At 52.1% G+C, this 20266-nt stretch overlaps 7 protein-coding genes across 7 annotated transcripts; 4 read left to right on the top strand and 3 right to left on the bottom strand.

The window, feature by feature from the left end:
- Positions 1–1790, top strand: J4E88_002647 (uncharacterized protein; the record flags this gene model as incomplete). Its single annotated transcript, XM_049396307.1, has 6 exons — positions 1–132; positions 183–367; positions 414–493; positions 543–947; positions 998–1317; positions 1365–1790. The coding sequence occupies 6 exons, from the start codon at positions 1–3 to the stop codon at positions 1788–1790; spliced, it is 1548 nt and encodes a 515-aa protein (XP_049257655.1).
- Positions 1791–2414: 624 nt separating this feature from the next.
- J4E88_002646 (uncharacterized protein) lies at positions 2415–3114 on the top strand (the record flags this gene model as incomplete). Its single annotated transcript, XM_049396306.1, has 2 exons — positions 2415–2751; positions 2852–3114. 2 exons carry the CDS (start codon positions 2415–2417, stop codon positions 3112–3114), a joined length of 600 nt encoding a protein of 199 aa, XP_049257654.1.
- Positions 3115–3212: 98 nt separating this feature from the next.
- On the bottom strand, positions 3213–4717 carry J4E88_002645 (uncharacterized protein; the record flags this gene model as incomplete). The annotated part of the gene is made up of 3 exons (XM_049396305.1): positions 3213–4309; positions 4364–4435; positions 4486–4717. 3 exons carry the CDS (start codon positions 4715–4717, stop codon positions 3213–3215), a joined length of 1401 nt encoding a protein of 466 aa, XP_049257653.1.
- A 7252-nt stretch (positions 4718–11969) lies between these two features.
- On the bottom strand, positions 11970–12449 carry J4E88_002644 (uncharacterized protein; the record flags this gene model as incomplete). The annotated part of the gene is made up of 3 exons (XM_049396304.1): positions 11970–12093; positions 12156–12328; positions 12390–12449. The coding sequence occupies 3 exons, from the start codon at positions 12447–12449 to the stop codon at positions 11970–11972; spliced, it is 357 nt and encodes a 118-aa protein (XP_049257652.1).
- Positions 12450–15797: 3348 nt separating this feature from the next.
- Positions 15798–16489, bottom strand: J4E88_002643 (uncharacterized protein; the record flags this gene model as incomplete). The annotated part of the gene is made up of 3 exons (XM_049396303.1): positions 15798–15972; positions 16027–16415; positions 16463–16489. 3 exons carry the CDS (start codon positions 16487–16489, stop codon positions 15798–15800), a joined length of 591 nt encoding a protein of 196 aa, XP_049257651.1.
- A 411-nt stretch (positions 16490–16900) lies between these two features.
- On the top strand, positions 16901–17491 carry FIS1 (mitochondrial membrane protein; the record flags this gene model as incomplete). The annotated part of the gene is made up of 2 exons (XM_049396302.1): positions 16901–17080; positions 17159–17491. 2 exons carry the CDS (start codon positions 16901–16903, stop codon positions 17489–17491), a joined length of 513 nt encoding a protein of 170 aa, XP_049257650.1.
- Positions 17492–18360: 869 nt separating this feature from the next.
- On the top strand, positions 18361–19929 carry J4E88_002641 (uncharacterized protein; the record flags this gene model as incomplete). The annotated part of the gene is made up of 3 exons (XM_049396301.1): positions 18361–18510; positions 18596–19134; positions 19185–19929. The coding sequence occupies 3 exons, from the start codon at positions 18361–18363 to the stop codon at positions 19927–19929; spliced, it is 1434 nt and encodes a 477-aa protein (XP_049257649.1).
- Between the last annotated feature and the right edge of the window lie 337 nt (positions 19930–20266).

Raw genomic sequence — 20266 nt, 5'->3', positions numbered from 1 at the left:
ATGGAACTCAATAATTACATGGCAGATGCTGAACTCGATGTTCTGGAGCAAGAATCTGGTCAGGGCGAGAAGACGGCGGTAAATACGCCGGCTGGGCCTTCGGGAGTGGGGCGATCACCACATCAGCTTGAGGTGAGCATTACTTGAGCGACTTCAATAAAGTAGCGTACTGACTAGAGCAGCGTTATATCAACCTCTCGGCTGTGATCAACTTCGCTGTGATCATTCTCGCTTCTTGGGAGTCGTTCGCAGTGACGTTCCAGTTCGCACTGATCAACGGTGGTCCCGCATCTATCTTCTATGGCTCTATACTGGCTGGCATCGGCGCCTGTGCCGTTGGCTTCTCACTGGCTGAGTTGGCTTCAATGTGTGTACCGAGCGTCCGTCATTGACATTTCTTGACGACTCGACAGAGATCCAACCGTTGGTGCCCAGTATCGTTGGTCAGCCAATCTCGCTCCGGCTGCTCCTCGCTTCTGGGGTCTACTGCAAGGTGAGTAGAAGTAGGCACTCATGCTTCTTACAGCTCACGTTACAAACAGGATGGATAACTGTTGGTGCCTGGTGCTTTGCTTGCAGTGGACCACCTTCCATATTAGCCAACATCATCACGTCACTGGCGATGTTCAACAACGAGGACTACGTTCCTGAACGATGGCACACCAGCCTCATGATGGTCGCGCTCATGATAGTCCCCTTCATCTCGAATCTCTGGTTTCGCAAACTTCTCGATGCATTCGAAATCACTGGTGGCATACTTCACGTCTGCCTCTTCATTGTGATAGTCGCCGTCTTCGTCGCGTTTGGACCGCGCAGCGACCCTGACTTTGTCTTCAAGACACTGACATGGGAAGAGTCGGGTTGGAATAACAAGGGTATTTCTTGGGGTCTCGGGCTTCTGAGTATGTCGTTCGCCGTCGTAGGAGCAGACAGTGTTTTGCACATGTGTACGTCTACGAGTTTGCACACAGTGCTCATCTACTGACTGGATATGAAGGTGATGAGGTGAAGAAGGTGCGCACGCGCGTGCCACGCAGTATCATAATTACCTCTGTCGCGAACTCAGCGATGCTGATCGTCTTTGCTACTATCGTTCTCTTCTACATGGGCCCTCTCGACGATATCATCGCCACCCCGCTTCCAATTCTATGGGTCATTTACAACATCACCGGCTCTTCAGTGGCAGCTAATGTTCTCACCGCACTCATAGCCCTCCTCATCTTCTTCGCCCTCTTCAACATATTTGCGTCCGTCTCGAGACTTGTTTGGGTATTCGCACGCGACAACGGTCTGCCTTTCTCTGACTTCTTCTCTTACGTATGTAGGCTCTACACTTCCTGCATAACATTGGCTGACAAGCTTAGGTGCACCCCACACTCAAACTCCCCGTAAACGCGCTTCTCCTTGTTGGAACCATCGTAACATGTCTCTCTCTCATCTACATCGCCAGCGCGACAGCCTTCAATGCGCTCATCTCACTCCAAGCCCTCGCGTTGCACGTATCGTACTTCTTCCCGATCCTCTTCATACTCCTACGTAAAATCCGAGGTCCACCGCCACCTTACGGACCGTTCAAGCTCGGTTCTGTCGGTATACCCGTCAACACGTTTGCGCTATGCTATCTGGTCTTCGTGGTACTTTGGATGCCGTTCCCTCAGATCTTGCCAGTTACACGAGACAACATGAACTACGCGGGACCCATCTTTGGTGCGGTCGTGATCGGGGCTTTGGTCCATTGGTTCATTAGTGGGCATAGGACGTTCAAGATGCCTGTCATTCGGTATGAGTAGACCATGGTCGGGGCGGGCAGTACTACACATGTTGTTGGCTTTAATAGTATGACTTGGCATGATCTTCTCCGGCATATAGCTCGCGAGAAGTCGATAGATTGGTACTTAACGAGCATTCATGAACGTTGTTATGCGAGGTCATTCACAACCGTACAGAGCCCAGTGTCATTTTTGCATAATGACAGCGCTGCGTAAGGCCAACCCATCGCTGTGCCCCTGCGCCCCGCATGAGCAGCCATCCGGCGCAGGGAAAGATCTCCAATTCCCTCATCACATTGCGACCAACTGCGCCGCGCACATGCATGTAATTGCACTGCAATGGGATGGGAGGATTTAAGGCCGACAAACAACAATGAACAACGTCTTGGCGGTGAGCTTGTATGGCTTAGAAAACACCCGGACGCTGCTGATTGGTCGGCGATGACCAACTGTAAGTTGTTTACTTACGTTACACTGGGCCTGACGGGACGACGTCACAAGCTGACAGCTTCCTCGTATAAGGGGAAAGAGTGTCAGGGCGAGCGAGATGTAATAGCTGTACTTAGACCTTACTACTTGCTCAATCAGTCCGCAACATTCTCCCTACACCGAAATCTTCCTACAATGGCTCCAACCCTTCCCCCAATGCCGCTTCCAGGCCTCATCATGGTGCCCAACTGGACAGCCCAGAGACACGAAGCCTTCGTCATGAAGACCGAAGGCGTGCCCACGAAGAAAGCCCAAAGCCTTGTCAGCTACTGTACGTCTGATGAAAAAGCCGGAGAACCGTTCCTGAAGATATTGGAGGAGGAAAGGAACATTGTCAAGTTCATGACGATGGATGGACAGGAGGCTATGCGGATCAACGTCCATAGACACACACTCGCAAGGCCGAGTGCAGAGTACAAGGCAGTGAGGAGCGCGGATGCGAAGCCGTTGTGGGATCTTGAGTTGAAGGCTGGTTGGAGGGTGCCTAGCTACAGTATGTCTCCTCTTCGCTCATTCCCCTGCGTGCTTCCCATTGCGATCATCTACTCTCTACCTGTCTGCCTCTTCTTCGAGCTAATACACGTCCGTTTTAGACATCACCGTCCATGACAAATACATCGAGAACCAGAAGATCGAGTTCGAACGCAAAGTTGCCGGTGAGGAGAAGGGTCTCGTTGTCAATGGCAATCCGGTCATGACCATCTCTCGACACGCGAAGTGGGCGCATATGCATGCCACCTTCGTTGTGCATGTCGCGCCTGGAATGGATCTCCTGTTCGCACTTGGTGTCGCGTGGATCCGGTCGGATAAACAGAGGCAGGAGGATGCCGTCAATACTACGCTTTTGATAGTGTAGAGGGACAGAACGACGGTTCTTGCTTAGCGTACGAGTTACAATGGCGATGAAAGATGGGGGTTGAGAAAAGGTGGAACTCTGTTCATCTAGCGTCTCGATCATACAGGCTCGTGTTGACTCCGCTTTTGCTTCTTGAACAACCACTTGGATCCTCTTGTACGTTCGTGCTCATGAGAGTACGATCGCTCAGGGAGACATCCAATCTTGGGTAACGCCGTGACTTCGTTTGCAATGTTTACACGTACGTCTCCGAATTCAATCTCATGTTGTGGTACCTCGCGTAGTTCCATGGCGTTTTTCTGAGCTTCATTCTCCTTTGCTGACCAAGCCCGGATCCGAGTGTCGGTGTCGCTATGATTGCTCATCGCTGAGCTGAGGAGGCGAGAACCGCCGCGTGGATGTGTCGAGAAGCGTGAGGTCAGGGGTGATGTCGCAACCCAAGGCCATCGACCACTGGCCATACTCTTCCTGGTGGCTAGTGGAGAATCACTCTCTTCAGCACCCAGTGAGACCCAATCCCAACCCGCAGGCTTGCGCCACTCTTTCTTCCCGGATTGTTCTACTGGAGCGGCATGCGCGTGCACGTTCTTTGGGTCCGAGTTCTTTTGTTTCGAGGACTGAGTGATCTCGGTAAAGAACTCAATGACGTTCTTAGGCAGCATCCTGACCACCAGTATCCGAATCGATGGTAGCGATACGCAGGCAAAACCTGCCGCAAGTTCCAACTCCGTCCAGACGGTGACCTTCACGTAGTCCCAGGTAGGGTCCACAGAGATCTTAAACGTGAGTAAGACGAATAGGCGGATGATAGTCGCAATGCATCCGAAAGTTCCGATGGCGAACATGAAGCAAACGGCGACCTTCTTATAGCGCCTCATCTGTAAGTTGCGGATGAAGAACAAAGGTAGGATTAGCAGGAGGATGTCCTGCACGATAGCGCTGATAGAGTTTGCCATCGGTACTGCTTGTATGTCCAGGCACTGCCCCTTGATGTCTCGGTTCCAGAAGGATTCAACTGGAGTGCATATGAAGATTGTCAGGAAGACGATAACGGTCGAGTTGATGATGATGCCGGCTCCGAAGATGTAAGCGGTGATGCGGAAGCTTTTCGTTTGGAAGATCTCGAGGTAGAAGGCGATGAGAGAAAGCTTGATGAGGCCCAGCACGGCGATATATGTCGACCAAGAAATGTAGACTGCTTTGTGTTAGCATGCCGATAGCGATATCGCAAGGTATGGATGCTTCATACAGTAGCGGAGAATTGGCGACAGTGCCCCGTCTTCAAGATTCCACAAGTGCTCGCCGAAGCCACGTTCCGTCACTGTATTGCGTTAGTCACAGTAGATGGCAGCTCGCAGACCTTTTACTTACTAGCCAAGGTGCATCCTGCGGGTACTGCGCATAATACCAGAGCAAAGACGACGATGTAGTCGTCCATTGCTAGCCTCTTATTTACCAACTTGCCGACGATTCGTAGAACAACAAACACCACGGCCATGGAGTAGATGACACCAGTCCACATGAACATGTCGAGGCGTTGCGATTCGTCGGACATGTCGCAAAGAACAGCTTGTACTCTGGCGGTGTCCAGACTTTCTTGCATAGTACAATTTGCAAGCATACATGCTGGCACGTCTGCCGCAATCCGATCGTTGCCACAGACACATTCAGTATCATCCAGGGTGCAGCCAGCTTTTGGGATAATAGCAATCATGCAGACAAGCTGTGTATTGTTAGCAATGATATCGGACAGTGTAGTTGGGCACGTACTCCGCAAGCGGGGATGTCCGCAATGCCTAATGCCCTTGCATCCAGTTCCGGACCCGACGCGCTGGCATGGCCAAACGTGAAGACCAGACAAAAGACCGACAATAACGCAAAAAGATGCATATTGTGAATAGTAATCGATGGGGTTGTGAGACAGGCTGACCCTGGGCCCTGGTCGGCGGCCCTGATGACTATTTCACCAAAGATAGATGGCAAAAAAACTTTGGAGTTGCGACATAGTCCAACGCTCTCGAACTATGTTGGGGAAATTCCCATCTTCGGCGTCTCTCAAAGCGTGTTTGAGCTTAGTATAGTACTCCCGCTGTCGAAGCCAATCAAGCGGTGTGGCCGTTAGACCATAGCGCCGTGATGGCGCTGTGAAATCGCCGTAGCAGCGGCTTGACTCGATATTACCCACGGCACGTGGGCTTTTGAACCAGGCTTTTCGTTCGGTAGCAGTTGGGTCTATCGCGCAACGCCCACGGAAATCTAATTCTTTACTACTGTGCAGGGAGAGAGCTTGCCCGGCCGATCTGACGGCGCTTTTCGGCCATTCGCATCTTTGTCCTATGGTAATTGTATGGGAATGTAGGACGGCTATACGACTGACTGGTTATGTACGCAATGGAAGCTTACCTTCCGTGAACCTGAGGCGCATCTCGCCGTTCATGGCGTTCACATGTTGGTCGGCTTGAGGACTGCTTCCAACATCGTAACTCGGCAGAATGCGCCAGACCCAACGTAACTGCGGGAAGAGGTAGCGTAGTGTGTGATTAAGGAGTCTAGTCGGACGGTACAGCAGCCTCACTCGCATGTGCCCAAGGAAGGCGCACTTTGCTGAGGACACCCAAACAAGGGGCAGTTGGCGAGATCAGGGTCCTAGGTGATTACCTCATCACCCACGCTGATCCGGGGTCTTTTGTCCCGCCCCACTCGAGCTGGAAATGGGCAGCTTTGCCATCCAGTCGCATCAGAACAAGAGAAACAAAGTTGGCTGACGTCCGTTAGCTATCGTTCATCGACGCAAAATTGACATGGGGATCTTCAACTGTCAGATTACCGACAAGTTACAACGCTCGGAGCAGCTGATCTTGTCCAGCCCGTGCTCTACCCGCTCAAACTCTGCTTAGGCATCGAGAAAACTTGCGACACACGATTCCGCCATCTTCATCACCTTCCATCAAGCTCCAAACGATACGCACGCCAACTCTGAAGCATCACATCCTTCCAATAAACTAAGCTTGCTTGTATGCGATAGCTTTCTGCGAAACCTGCACTATCCTCATTCTGCTTGCCGCATCGCCACCTGGACAGCTTTCGTACGCAGAGGAAATGTGTTATTCAATACCAGCAAACGGGTAGTCCCGAAAGCACGAACGACATCGCTTAGGCGCGCCACGCCCATGTGTCTCGATCCGAGGGTCAACGCCCCAAGCACCTAGGCAGCATGTGAAACCTAGATCGGAATGCTATGCCTGAGGTGCCCAACGGTCTCGTATCTGGGAAAGGTCGAATCGATCCATCCATGTGGAGGACTCACTTTGTCTACCCATTTGGACCAGGTGTAATAGCTAAGATGGTCTTGCAGATCGTCTGCTTCCAGAGCGACAAAGCCCAACGCCTCTTAAATTTGAATGGCCGATCGCCCGTACTTGTTGTCGATCTCAGCACCCTGTCGACCTCTCGCAGCTCTTGCCATGTCGCGTCTCCATTTCTGATGTGGCTGGGTCAACGTTCAAGAACTTTATACTTCCATTGGTGCGGAGTAGTGATATCGCAACAAGATGCACGCTTCGGGGCAGAGGAACAGTCTTGTACACGATCTTCAGAGTTTGTTTGCATTATCGTCCGTCCTATAGCAGCCTCGCGGTGATCTGAACATGCTGGATAGGCTGATACCACCACAAACCCGTCGCAATCTCACCCCATTGCTTCGATACGTGCGCCAAGCACAGCAATCTTGCGTATCCAAACAACCAGTCTACTTCCAAGTTCTGTACCACTCCTCCGTAGTGAGTGGATGAATATCAGATCGGTTTGGCCGCCAGTCGCAGGTACAAGGACTGATGCTGTCCATCTCAAGGTATGCAGCATTGATGAAGCCTACAATGTTCATGGAAACCCCGAAATGCTCAAGTTGGACCCGATTGAGTCTCTCGAATCGTAATGCAAGTTGCTCGTCTTGAGTCGACGGCAGGGGAGACCGGTGTTCAGGACTGAGTAGAATGTTGATCGAAGGTAGTGCAGATGCAGCTGCCATGATACCCATAGCGATCCGCTGTCGTCCTAGAATTAAGGCCGATCTTGCGACCCAAGCACAAACGCTATCGATATCGTGGTCTGAGGAATATCCGATTTGATGGATCCTCGTCCGAACATACGGTTTTACGTCATCGTTCAGACTTTTCGCAAGATGCATCGACTGTGACTTTGGAAACTAGGGTTATTAGCTAAGGCCAATATCAGCAAGAACCGATCTGTAAAACGCACATTGATGTTGGAAATGTAACAGAGCGCATACAGGAGCTTTTGTAGCCCACACAGGTCGACAAATTCCATTGTGCCAATGACCTTGACGCCTCCATCCTGGATCCATTCACGTATGGCTTTGTTGACAAGGGGAAGTGCTTCTTGATAAATCTGATGACATGCTCTGAGTATGGCGGTTGAGACAGAGTGCGAGATCAGCGTGATCCGTTCTTCACTATTCCGATGACCAACGTTCAAATGATTGGTGGAGCGCGGAAGTCGTTCATATACCATCAAGCGAATATCCTTTGGAAGATCGAGAAAACGGAAAGGTTCCGGAGTCGCTCCATTTGACGCCATCGCCATGTTGACGGGTGACTGCAGTCGCTACTGTCGGCGAGTACTCTGGAAGGTGGTGGGTGAAGTCGTGGCAGCGATCAGAGAATCGCTCGAGCCATGTTTGCGCTCACTAGCGCCATTGTGGTGCCTAAAGCACGGGCGACAGACAAGTGGGCGTACCTAGGTACGCTTTCGGTGTTACAAGCGCTTAGCCTACGACTGTACACGACCAGCTTTCGCTTTCCATCGCACCATCGGCACGCATCGACCAAACTAAGCGCAAACCGCTACTGCTATCAACGCTATGAACATGACTACGCCTGCGCCCTTTCAGTTCCTCGGTCTCCCTAAAGAACTCCGACTCATGGTCTACGAGCGCCTACCACGGCAGATCAAGCACTACCACGTCATCGAACCCTCCAGCTCGAAAGGCTGTCTTGTTCTCATCACAAGGTGTCTTCCGGTCGCAATACTCGCGACCTGCAAACAGGTCAACGCGGAAGCGAGCGCAATCGTACACAAGATCCAAAGAGACTTCATTTTGAGTGAAGGAGCCAGTTTCATCGTGAACCGCCAACTCGTCCGTCACAAGAAATTCCCAATGCTACTCCACGATCTGGTGTATATTTGGTACACTCAGCAAAGACTGGATTCACAGGGGGCTCTTACGCGCAATACTCTCCGGTCCCATCTTGGATACCGCCCAACTGAATTGGGCATTCACACGATGGCCGCAAAATTCAACGCTCAGACGCGGCAGCAAATAGCCTACACCAAGGATACCTTAGGGCCCCATGCACGAGTACCACTTCGATTCATAATGGTGGATGACTTGGGAAGTACAACAAGTTTGAGGAAGAAGACGAAGAGTTGTGTTAGGATTTGTAGTAGGCTTCGTCGGGTCTGCACTCCCCACAACATCCTGGCGATCGTTTGCGACGGCCTTTTACCAGCGAACTCGTATACCACTTCTGGCTTTGCCCGAGACGCCATTCCTACGCCGATAGATCTAAAGTACTAGGATGAAGACAGCGTCGACGTCAGGGAGCTTTCACTCGTGCATAGCAAGTGGCAAGATAGTTGGATGGAATGATCGGCTTCTCGATATATTTAGATGGAGTGACGTGTTGGAGTAGAAGTAAACCTATGAGGAGATCAATCTCTATTCCATTGTTGCTCTGCTATCGTTACCTATCAGTGTCGACTCGGCGTGTGTATCAGAACCCGGGAGAGTTATCTGATTCTCTTTTCAGTCATGCCTCGCTTCCAAAAAACGAACCGAAAGGCTAACGAACAGGTTGTGGCTCGGTTTCAGACGCTCGCTGACAATCGCGGATGCACCGTTAGCCAGCTTGCTCTGGTCTGGCTGCTCAAACAGGGTGACGATATTATACCCATCTCAGGTACCAAGCGCATCAATTATCTTGAGCAGAACCGGGAAAGCATGGATGTTGGACTGAGGAACGAGGAGGACATGGAAATCCGCGCGTTTGCGGAAGATGCGGCGGTGAAGGGAACGGCGCAGCCGGCTCGCTTCTCTGAGTATCTGTAGCGCGATACTATTGAGGTGTAGATGACCGGATAAAACGCTTATATGGCGCTTTGATATTTCAGATAGCTATATAGTGTGCCTTGTAATCTACGCCTGCGTACATTAATTATTGTTCGACGACACTGGCACTGACGCGTTGGTAGAAGAAGAGCTGCTCTAGCTAGCGACGCGTATCGGTAAAATGAACACTTCAATAAATGGTTGTCTGTCACGTATGGGTAGTATAACATTGATTGGAGAGTCTACAAGACGACCTCGGCTCATGTACGATCATCCAGGACAGATTTCATCATCACTGACCATATCACACCATCATAGCACCGTGCATATCCTCGCGAACAGCACTCATGCGCCTGCTGCGCGCTTTGTCAGGTGTCTGCATACCGTCGGAGTACTGCTCTCCACTCAAACGATGACGATTGAAAAGTGGTGGAAGCAGGAAGTTTTGTAGTGAGCGAACGCGAACATGCGTACCATCCGCGTGGTATGATGACGGTGCGCGAGATGAGGAAACTCGAATTGGCATTGCAGCCCCGAACGGCGAAGTTGGAATGAATGAGTAGCGGAAGGACGGGTGTCGGAAAGTAGTTGGCTCTGCTTCGAACAGTTTGTCATCGTTGTGAGCCGGTGTGGTATGATGCGTTGTAAAAGTCGCGCTTGTAGAAGGATGTTCAAGATTGTCTTTGTTCTCCCGTTTCCTGTTGATTGATTAACAATTGTTTGCATTAGTACTTGGACATACTGACATGCACTTCTCGCAAGGGCGTGACGTGGTCTTCATCCTGAACGGGTACATCTCCAATGTAGCCATGACACCAATGCAAGTTAGTGCCATCATGATACCGGGATGGAGTCCGTAGAACCAGAATTCGAGCCAGGAATGCTTATCGAAGGTCTTCATTGTGATGATATGTGAGAGCGTAGTTTGAGGCTCTAGATGTACTGCCAAAATGGGGCGATTGAAGTTGCCGCTATGATTGTAAAGCACCGAGCTGACATCGCGGCGAGCTTGTGGGTCACTTTAACTCCCGCGAGACTACAACCAACAGTTCGGCGACCTGCCAGTCCCGCAAGGCTCCTACCGTCCCACACGACGGAGATTCATCACACTACGGGGTCTTTATGCGAGGCTGAGGCAGTGTTCCGTTGCTACTTTGGGACTGAACTGGTCTCCCGGCGTCGTTGTATGCCGTGATAGGCTGGATATTATGGTGACTCGGTTCTTGATTCGTGGGTGATTAGGAATTGAATTGATCATCCTGATCCAACTGTCACAGTTGGCAAGGTTGGTGACGGGGTTCGAAGGCTTTGAAACACCACCAGAATCCGTCGTGGGGTGCTACACTTCGGACACTCCGATAACAGGCCGTTCGAGTTCGCCCGAGCAGTGAGTACCAGTTGAATTCCGCGACGTAATGAGTTGTAGAAGTCTAAACTGTGATCTCAAGCTTTGCGAAAGAGAAAGGGTCGTGATGTCTCAGACGAAGGCTGTTGTCGAAAACCTCTTCCCATTTCCTGACACTCGTACAAAGCCCGCAAAGAGACTCTGGAACAAAACGGACTCACCAAACAAAGCCACCAGAGCGCTACGATCTCGTTTGAGATTGAGTTGGGATGAAAGCAAGGCACGATGATCTAATCCGAACCTGTACTTGGATCATTCTTGTCCGCGAATGATGACATCCCAAAGATATGTGATACTGTAGAGCACGCAGCCCTGATCTCAGACGCAGTGGTCATTCTCATGCGGTGGACGATGTGCCATCCAATGGCATTCTAAGTTGCGTCGGGCGTAGGGCGTCCTGGGGGTGTTGAGTTGGGCTCAACAGGCATCCATGGATTTAGGTGTATCGCGGGCGGACCGCACCTTCGCTTGCATTCAGCAGCCGATATCGATGATTAGAAAACATAGCACATGTGAACTGATGTCGTTAAGATTGTAGACAGCCTCGAAAGTCATGAACAAAAGTCATGAGCGATGGCCCAAACGACGATGAAAGTATGCACCGCGCATTGGCCAGCCAATCAAACTCTGCTGCCCAAGACATGCCGTCTTCCGCAGTTTTGACATGTAAATTCGCTGCGTACGTACTTCGTAATCCAGGACGCGCTGCTAAAGAGTCGAGGCTGCCCCGTGTCGACGTGAAAGATTGTGATGTGACATCCAGAACCACAGGCGATCGATGTGGGTCAACGTGGGGCAGTTCCTTTCCGGGTTAGTACCAACACCTGCGGCGGTTGTACCCGTCCCTCCTGCATTCTTCATCTCCTTTCACACTGCACCATCGGCGCTGTCGATAATAATGCAACAACCATTTATCCCGTCACATTCGCAATTTCGCGCTTCGACTGTAATCGATGATCGCAATACCTGACTCATTAGAACTCGCGTCTGTATCGCTCGATCACTTGGCGATGGCCCATTCGTGGTTACTTGTACGCGTTATGCGACTCGGCAGACACCAACCATGTCGCGCACTGGAGACACATGTGTTTGTACGATTGAAAGTATTATGATTATGTACCCCATCTCGTATAACAGTCTATCCGCGCTGACCCGGAACTCCAGCCTTCGCAGATAGATAGACCGAGTCGCAAAGTACCGCTGTAGCGCTTACTGCGAACATGCTACACCCATCTTGTCTTCAAGCCACCAAGCACACTCAAGCTGCGCAAGCCGTACCAAGCTCAGAACACCCAAAGAAATCCAGACTGCACAAATTACCATCTATAATTTCGTGCAGTACGCGCTGTGAATCTTGTAGTCGAACGTGCCCAGATCGCCAAACACCGACGCCTGGTCCTTGCTGCCACATTCCATCTTCTGGCCGTTGGCAGGACAGTCGTGACCACTAGTGGAAGTTAGTTTCCAACGGTCTTCCCAAGTAAAAGGAGAATGATGGATATGACGTACGTGTAGAACTTGCAGTGGTAGCCCTTCTCGACGGTGACGCTGCGGATCTTGCCATCGAAGTTGCCAAAGATGTTGTTCATATCGGTGCAGAAGTCGTTGGCGGGAATGGCGGTTGACCGGCCGTTGAAGTTTTTGTCGGTGAAGATGGTGGCCCCGCGACCGTCCGCTGCAGCCTGTGGAATGTTAGTATCATGGGTGGAAGGATGGTTTGGTGTGGTAGTCTTCGTTACGTACGGTCGGTACAGCAGCGACAAGCGTGCTCAAGAGAGCTAAGACGGGGATGAAGAGCTGCATTCTGTGGGTTCTATTTGGTTGATGGTTCCTGGAAATCGAGAGATCGTCGAGACTAAGTAGAGGGTGGAAGTTGCGGGTTTATTTCGGCGGAGGTGTAGGTTCTTTAATATAGGGAGCGCGCGGGCAGAGAAGGAGCGAGGCGTGGTCATGACTGCTTATGACGCTAGCCTGTAGTTAGATGAACAGCATTCTTTGTCCCTAATGAGTGAAGCGACTGTGGTCCAAGCTTCCAAATCGAGCGAACGCTGTATTTGTCTATGCTTGCATCGTGAAAGCTAACGGTATTCTGGTGGTAGGCGCTGGGGCTAGTTGTTTATATTGCGGCGCAGGTGTTCCCGCAGTTCGGTAGGATAGCCGCATCAGGAAGTTTGTGAGATCCCTCGTCCAACACGCACTAGATGAGGCGCGGGTGTGCCCAACATAGCCGGAATAGCAAGATGGCTTCTTGAAAGATTGGCTGATTAATGACGCGAAAGACCGGCTGCAATTATAGTTGTGATCCCTCTTCTTTGAGACAAACTAGTGCATTCCTTCGCCTACCTCGTTTTGAACCATTTGCAGAAGGTCTGCTCAGGATCAGCGTATTTTGGCACCATACAGACTGCAGTCGCGCTCATTAAAGATAACTGAGATCGATGGAAGCGACGGATCTTATCGAGACTATCTATCAAGGACTAGACGAAGCCGCTCTAACCCTATCTCAACGACGCAACTTCTACGTTCATACATTGCCCATCTTTTGGCGATTGGGTAAGTCTCATTCAACATAGATGACCTCTTCGTCGCCTCTGCAGCTTAGATATGGCGCTAAAAACCCCCTATCTTCTTTCCTTTGTAGTCCAGTCTTCTTCTTAATAATCCAGCAGCGATTGTTGGTGAAGCCAATTCTCCTGTAATGATCTCCCACAGCCTGAAGAATCATGAAACCAGGAGGCCGGTGATATTGCCAAGTGTAGTTCAGTTCCGAGCTACCCGTGACTAGGACCGCTTTGACTGTGTCTCCTGCTATCATACCTGAGAGTTTTGTGTCAGGCAGAAACTCGATGGCTATCTCGAGATCATCACCATCCACAACAGCGTGTTCGAAAATGACGCAGGGCGTCTTTGACACTTTTACATGATCTTCTCCATGCCCCTGGGTTTCGCCAAACTCTCTAGTCGTTGTCAGGAAAGCGATGTAGAACAGCCCAGTAAGTCGTAAGGTGAGACAGGAGTCCTCGGGCAGAGGTTCATACCGGCTTTCAGTGTGGCTCACTGGCGTCAGCCAACGACCGTCAGCTGTTGGAATCTCTGCAACGAAGTCTGGCTTATCATGTTCAGACACCCATGAAATGCTCAATGGACCGGTTGTTGCTACCCACGACCAAGTCGGAAAATTCATACGTCTCTTGCCAGATCGCCTGGTGCGCCAACCCAAAGAGAGATGATAATGCGCAGAAGAGCCAGTGTTCGACATGATCACCATACCCCAAAAGTGACGGTTGACGAGCTTCTCCAGCATTCCGATGCAGGCGTTGAGAATATCGCTGTCCATAGACAGCTTCCTGCTCGAGTAGTCCTCTAGCAGTTCAGAAACTCGTGATTCATCAACTCGTGATTGCAGGTCTTCCATCCATTGCAGTGGGAAACCTGCATAGTCGTTTCCCATGTAGGAAATGTGGTCGCCGATGCCCGGCCGCCTCACAGACTCTTGCCACACGCCGTGTTCGCACACGCACAATACTTCGTGGTCTGTAAAGACGAGTCTACGTTTTGCCAAATAGCCCTCCTGATGGGTCCACGCTCTTGTCGCCCACGTATTAGAGGCAAATTCAGCACATACATCGAACGTTTGGATCAAGTTAACATCTGTATCCAGTTCAATTGTTCTTTGTGCTTGCCGATGCCTAGTAGAGACACCTGGTAATCCATGGTGGGAAGAGCTGCCAGCTGCGGCGATGATGACTAAGTCTGCTTCGGCATAGATACGGCCCATGAGCTTTATCTGAGATTGCTTGTGAGCCTCGTTTGACTGATGTATACACTGAGCTTGGACGTTAGTTGATTGTAGATAGCCCGTGCTTAAGACGACCACGTACGAATTGATCGACCCAGAGGTATTTGTAACCCAGCTCTAGTGTGACGGTAATGGCGTCGCGTATCGTCGCGGGGAAATCAGCCTGTTCTTTCTCCGAGATCCTCACGCCACCCCATACGTAAGATAATGCTATGTAAGAAAAAGCAGTATCCTGAGGTGCAGGGACGACTTTCCCAGCATTGCAGTCAAATACCCTAAAGCCAGGGATGGACGAAGCGAGAACATAGCTGCGATCTGTGAAGTGTTGGCGCTTGCAGTGTGTGAGCCAATGCCGAAGCTCTTCATAGTCAATGAGTCCAGGAGTGAGCTTTCGAACTAAATAGTTTTGTTCGTCCGCACAGGCATCTTGTAATATGTGCATCGGTTTCTGTTCCGTAAGCCATAGACGTATACGATGTGGAACCATAAGATCATCCGAACGCAATGAAGTCCAGCAGCCACAGTCCAAGATGAGGGCTCGATAAGGCTCTCCGTCGAAGTCTTGGTCGGTGCCCAGGAACCGACATAATCGACAAGTTGACGCAGAGAGCTCCTGACTGGACTCAGGGACGCGAAACAATTCAAATCCATCTTTAGGCGAGTGGTACCTCGACGCTACACTAGGTACAAGAATCGGCCAATTTATGCAAGCGCAACGTTTGCACAGATCTCCCTGAGGATGAGCTTTCTTGTATGCGGCGTACGGACGTCTCATCCGAGATCTCAGCATGGCATCTCCCCATGCTTCTCTTTCTCCTTCTTCGAGAATGAGATCGGATTCTTCGTCGACCGGGCTGGGTGTCGTGGGGAATGCTGTGTCATCCTGTAGTCCATCCATTCTCCTGTCGATCGTCGCGACCTCGTGCGCTTGTCGATAATTGTCCTTGAAAAATGTGCTTGAAGTGAAGAAAACAGTAAAGCAATGCGGCAAGTAAGCTGGTGAGAGAGTGTCGGAGACAACGCATAGCCTGGTCTGTAGATTAGGCTGTCACGTTGCTGACAAACAGCCTTGCATGGTGGCTTGCACGCCAATGAGACGGGGGGTAAATTGAAATCGGCAGCCACGAAGGAGTTGTATACCAGCAGCGTTATTCGTTCGATTGTCAAAGTCGTTTTATACACCTAAGAACGCCATAATGACAGAGGTATCTCAGAAAGCAAGTCATAACCAAACACTTAACCTGACATACGCACATAACCTTCATCTTTGTCGTCTCTTACCACAAGCCAGCCATAGCCCCCCCCAGATATATATTCGCGTCCGGCGCAAACGCGATTCCGACATTCCCAGTCTACATCGTCCGCCAGAAGTAGTTTGTGTAAAAGTGCCGCGAAAACTTCGGATCGATGTTGACAACATGCACATCTCCCTTTGACGCATTGCGCACGACAGCCTTGTTGTATTCACCGGTCGTGGGGTCGGCTTCGACGTCGATGCCGAGGGTGCGGTAAAGTTTGAGCTTCAATCTGCAGTCTAAGTCAGCATCTGCGTCTACTCGCGCATCAAAAGGAAGAACTTACACTGTCGCATCCTCACCCGCTCTAGGCTCAACACCGCCTTCAACACCCTCCTCCTCCAACTCGCCAGCTACACCCCCTAACCGCACGAGATCGCTCTGCAGCCTCTCACCCTCAATCTCTAGATCACTCGCCTGCTTTGCGATCTTAAACTTCTCCGTGTCTAGCCGTAATATCTCGGCTGCGTGATTTGTGGGGTTGTGTTGGCTGAGCGTGTGGTTGTGGTTTGCCGAGAGGGTTTGGTGTGTCCTGTTCAGCGCGCTGAGCGAGGATTGGATGGAGCGCAGGTGTTGGGTGCGGAATTCGCTGAGGGTGCTGAGAGACTCGTTTATGCGGTGGAGCGAGGTTTTGTCGTTGGCAATTTTGAAGTGCGATGTGCATTGCGCGATGAGCTTGGTATTGTTAAGGAGGTCTGTATGTGTTTAGGGAGGGTGCGTACGGCAGCGGGGTCTTCGTCGAGAAGCATGTTGGGCTATTTGGTGTCGCTTGAGGTTTAAGAGTATAGTACGAGTGTTTGAAGCGTTGTAGATTGTTCGCGCAATTCGTCTGGTCTGGTATCTGGTGGTGTCTATCGCGACAAGGCCATGGTGTTGATGTTCTTGTTTGGATGGCCCGTGCCAAGTCGCGTGCATGGCAACCGCGACCAAGTGGCGGAAGGCGCAGGCGTAGCGTGGCGCAAGGCCGGCAGCCACGAGGCGGCGGCGTACGTCACGGTAAAAGATCGCCTGCTCGGCCTGCAGCTGGAGCTTTCACGAGACAGCCCGTAGTTTGACGCTTACCACTTGCACTAACCCATCCTCACGATACCAACTTCCGCCTCCCCCAAAGACGATTTCTCAGACCTCTCTAATCTTCTTGCGCAACACAAACAGCCGCCATGCCGCCGTCATTACCATGTGAGTGGGATAACGACTTCTGGGCCGACGAACGCTCATTCCCCTTAGATGCCGCCGATGTCGAGTCGCCGCTCAAGCCGGAGGAGCTGCAGGTTCTGCGCGCGCAGTACGAGAAGGAGGGCGAATACGTTGGTCTGCAGACGAAGTTCAACTACGCATGGGTACGGCTTCCCCGCGTCTTGTCACATTTGCACATGCGCACGGCACCACCCGCAACAAGCAAGCTCATGGTATTCTAGGGTCTGATCAAATCCACCTCCCGTCCCGACCAACAGGAAGGAGTGCGCCTGCTCTCAGAGATCTTCCGCAACTCGCGCGAGCGCCGGCGCGAATGCCTCTACTACCTCGCCCTCGGCAATTACAAGCTCGGCAACTATGCTGAAGCCCGACGGTACAACGAGCTGCTGCTGGAGTTGGAGCCCGCAAACCTCCAGGCCGGAAGCTTGAAGGGTCTCATCGACGAAAAGGTGGCAAAGGAGGGGCTGGTGGGCGCCGCTATTGTGGGAGGAATCGTGGTCGCTGCGGGCGTGGTGGGGAGCCTCTTGCTGAGGGGTGGCCCTCGAAGATCGTGAACGGGTGCCGTCGTCGCGAATCTATGACATGCGCAGCGTCGTTTGGATTACAGGTCATGCCAGGCCCGCAGTCATGTTGATGAGTACATGCATAGGCGTTTGTGGTTTCTATACCTTTGGCAGGGATCGTACGGTTAATAGCAATTTTTGATATCTGTAGTATACACAAAGCTCTCCTACCAAGCAAGCGATAGCACTGACCACCTTATCGCGCGACGTACTGTTGGATTGCTGCGGGCGACAGTCTTTGGCTGATAGAAGGCCTCAGAACTAGATGGAACACGGAAGAAGCGGGCAGAGACAACTGGTCGGACAAACGTAGAGTCAGAGCAAGACAATCAACCGCTGCCGCGTTCAAGAAGACGCGCAAGCGACTTTGCCCCCGTCTCCATTCTACATCTGTCCTCATAACTTCTTGACCCACGAAGCAAAGTGCTAGGTTAGCTTCGCCCAACTCGAGATACCGCGGGACAAATCGCTAGACCCCACCACCCCTGCACACCGAACAACGTCATTCCGGTGTCTGACAGCTTTCGCGCGAAACAACCTTGGAACTATCACCTTACGGGTAGCCTCGCCTGAGATATCCCTCTACGCCAAACTTCCCTGAATCCTCTCCGCAATTCACTGCGATACCCCCTACCTGTCTGCTGTCGCAGCTCGCCACCATCACCTGTACTGGCAACGGCGCGTGATAGGTCCTTGACTTGAATTGATCCTCTTCCGCGCCTGCTCCCGACACAAGGCCGTAAGTCGGCGTCCGTTGCTCGAACGTTGCTTCCATGCTGACATACCTTACCCAGTCTCCTTGAACCTCGCCCTACTACCTAGGTACCCTACGTCTTATCACACGCCTCACACCTGCGACCATGGACCAGTCGACCAGCCAGGATGCGCAGTCAGGAAACCCGCGGCCCGGGCATCGCGACATGATGTTTTGCCACGAGTGCGCCGACGAGTGGTATCGAGACGAACATGGCCTCTCGTGTCCAGAATGCGGCTCCGACTTCACCGAGATCGTGAGTTTAGCCGCCAGATCCAGCCTTCAGTCCGTCAAGCACGACGCGAAGTGGATATGCACCGAATCCCGCTGACACCGAATAGATCGAAGACAACAATGACCCAAGAGATGCTGCCCCCGGGATGTTTGGCCATGACGGCGACGACTCCGACTCCCTCCCTGATCTCGAGCATGCCCCACCACAATTAAACCCTCACCACAACCCATGGCAGACCGACGACCCGGAGGAGGGCGACATTAGCAATGTCAGATTCACAGAAACGGGTCCGGGAAGGTACAACCTGCAGGCTACCGTTACACGATCTGTATCGCCCCAGGGCGGCATGGCGGTGCCTGGGTCAATAGGAGGATTCATGGCCATGTTGAACGGGCTCACCGGGGCAGCAATGCGACCACAAGGGCAACAACCAGGTCAGCAACCGGGTCAAGGGGAGGGTCTGTTCTCTGGCGCTGGACCAGGCACAGGCCCAAACCAGTCTGCTTTCCAAGAAGCTCAAAACCAGGGTCATGAAGGAGGACCTCAGATCCGCGGAGGAAGCTTCACATACCACGGTGGCGCTCGACTGTTCCCCGGCAATGGAAACCACCCAGGCCAGGCCGAGCCTGTGGATGAGATCACCAAGTAAGCAGGAGCGAACCACCATATTTGGAAGCCGCTAACAAGCCAAACAGTGTCATGACTGGCCTCATGGCTGCCTTTGGAGCACCACCTCCTCGCGTCCACGCCCACAACCACCCAATCGGCGGCGCTGAGGGTACTTTCCGCGGCGAACACAACCATGGCGCTGGCGAGCAATTCGCAGGTCACCCTATCCTACAACTATTCTCCTCTATGGGTATGATGGGCGGCCACGCTGGCAACATGGGAGATTTTGTCTACTCCCAAGAAGGTCTAGACCGCATCGTCTCACAACTCATGGAGCAAACCTCGACGAGCAACGCGCCCGGTCCGGCAACACAAGCCGACATCGATAAACTCCCGCGTACCCACATCACCGAAGAGATGCTAGGCGACGAACACAAGGCCGAATGCAGTATATGCATGGACGAGGTCAACATCGGCGAGCAGGTGACGCTACTGCCATGCAAGCACTGGTTCCACCACCCATGTGTCTCCGCGTGGCTGCTCGAGCACGACACCTGTCCACATTGTCGAAAGGGTATTACCAAGGGTGGCGAGGGCCAGGCGAACAACCCTGCGTCTGCAGACTCACAGACGGATCGTACGTCCCAGATGCCGGGTTCTTTCACTCCTTCCGGCTCGGGCACGTTCAATGATCCCTACGTCGTTCCCGCAGGATCCCCACCCCCACCGTCCAACGGTCAAGGCAGCTCGTCTGATAACGCAAATGCAGGCTCGGGCAACGGTGGCATCAGTGACCGGATACGCAGGGGTCTGTTTGGATCTCCGCAATAGGGATAAAACCCTCTTGTCGGTAATATCAAGCTAATCTTCATGTATATGCCAGGGCGGGACCGGTTCAGGAGGAGTAGAGAGGTACTGCGCGAGGCAAGACAGGTCCGCCGTGAACTTCGCTCCGGTTCTGAGTCGATCGAGCTTTTATCACCGGAGATCATTCTCAGTGGCAGACCCAATACTGAAGGGGCCCGCCGTGTATCTTCCTTTCTTAGTCCACGGGCTCGGACGCAGCGGTCAACCTCTGGAGGTGGCCCTGAGAATCCAAGCGAGTCCACTTCACAGACCACGTCTCCAGATGGCACTGCGCAACCGAGCGGGCCTTCGACGCGACGAC

The sequence above is a fragment of the Alternaria novae-zelandiae genome, assembly GCF_023758075.1.
Source record: "Alternaria novae-zelandiae strain BMP 2774 chromosome Unknown scaffold_4, whole genome shotgun sequence".
Taxonomy (NCBI): domain Eukaryota; kingdom Fungi; phylum Ascomycota; class Dothideomycetes; order Pleosporales; family Pleosporaceae; genus Alternaria; species Alternaria novae-zelandiae.
Note: the sequence above shows the minus strand (reverse complement) of the source record. Positions and strands in the feature narration are given on the sequence as shown.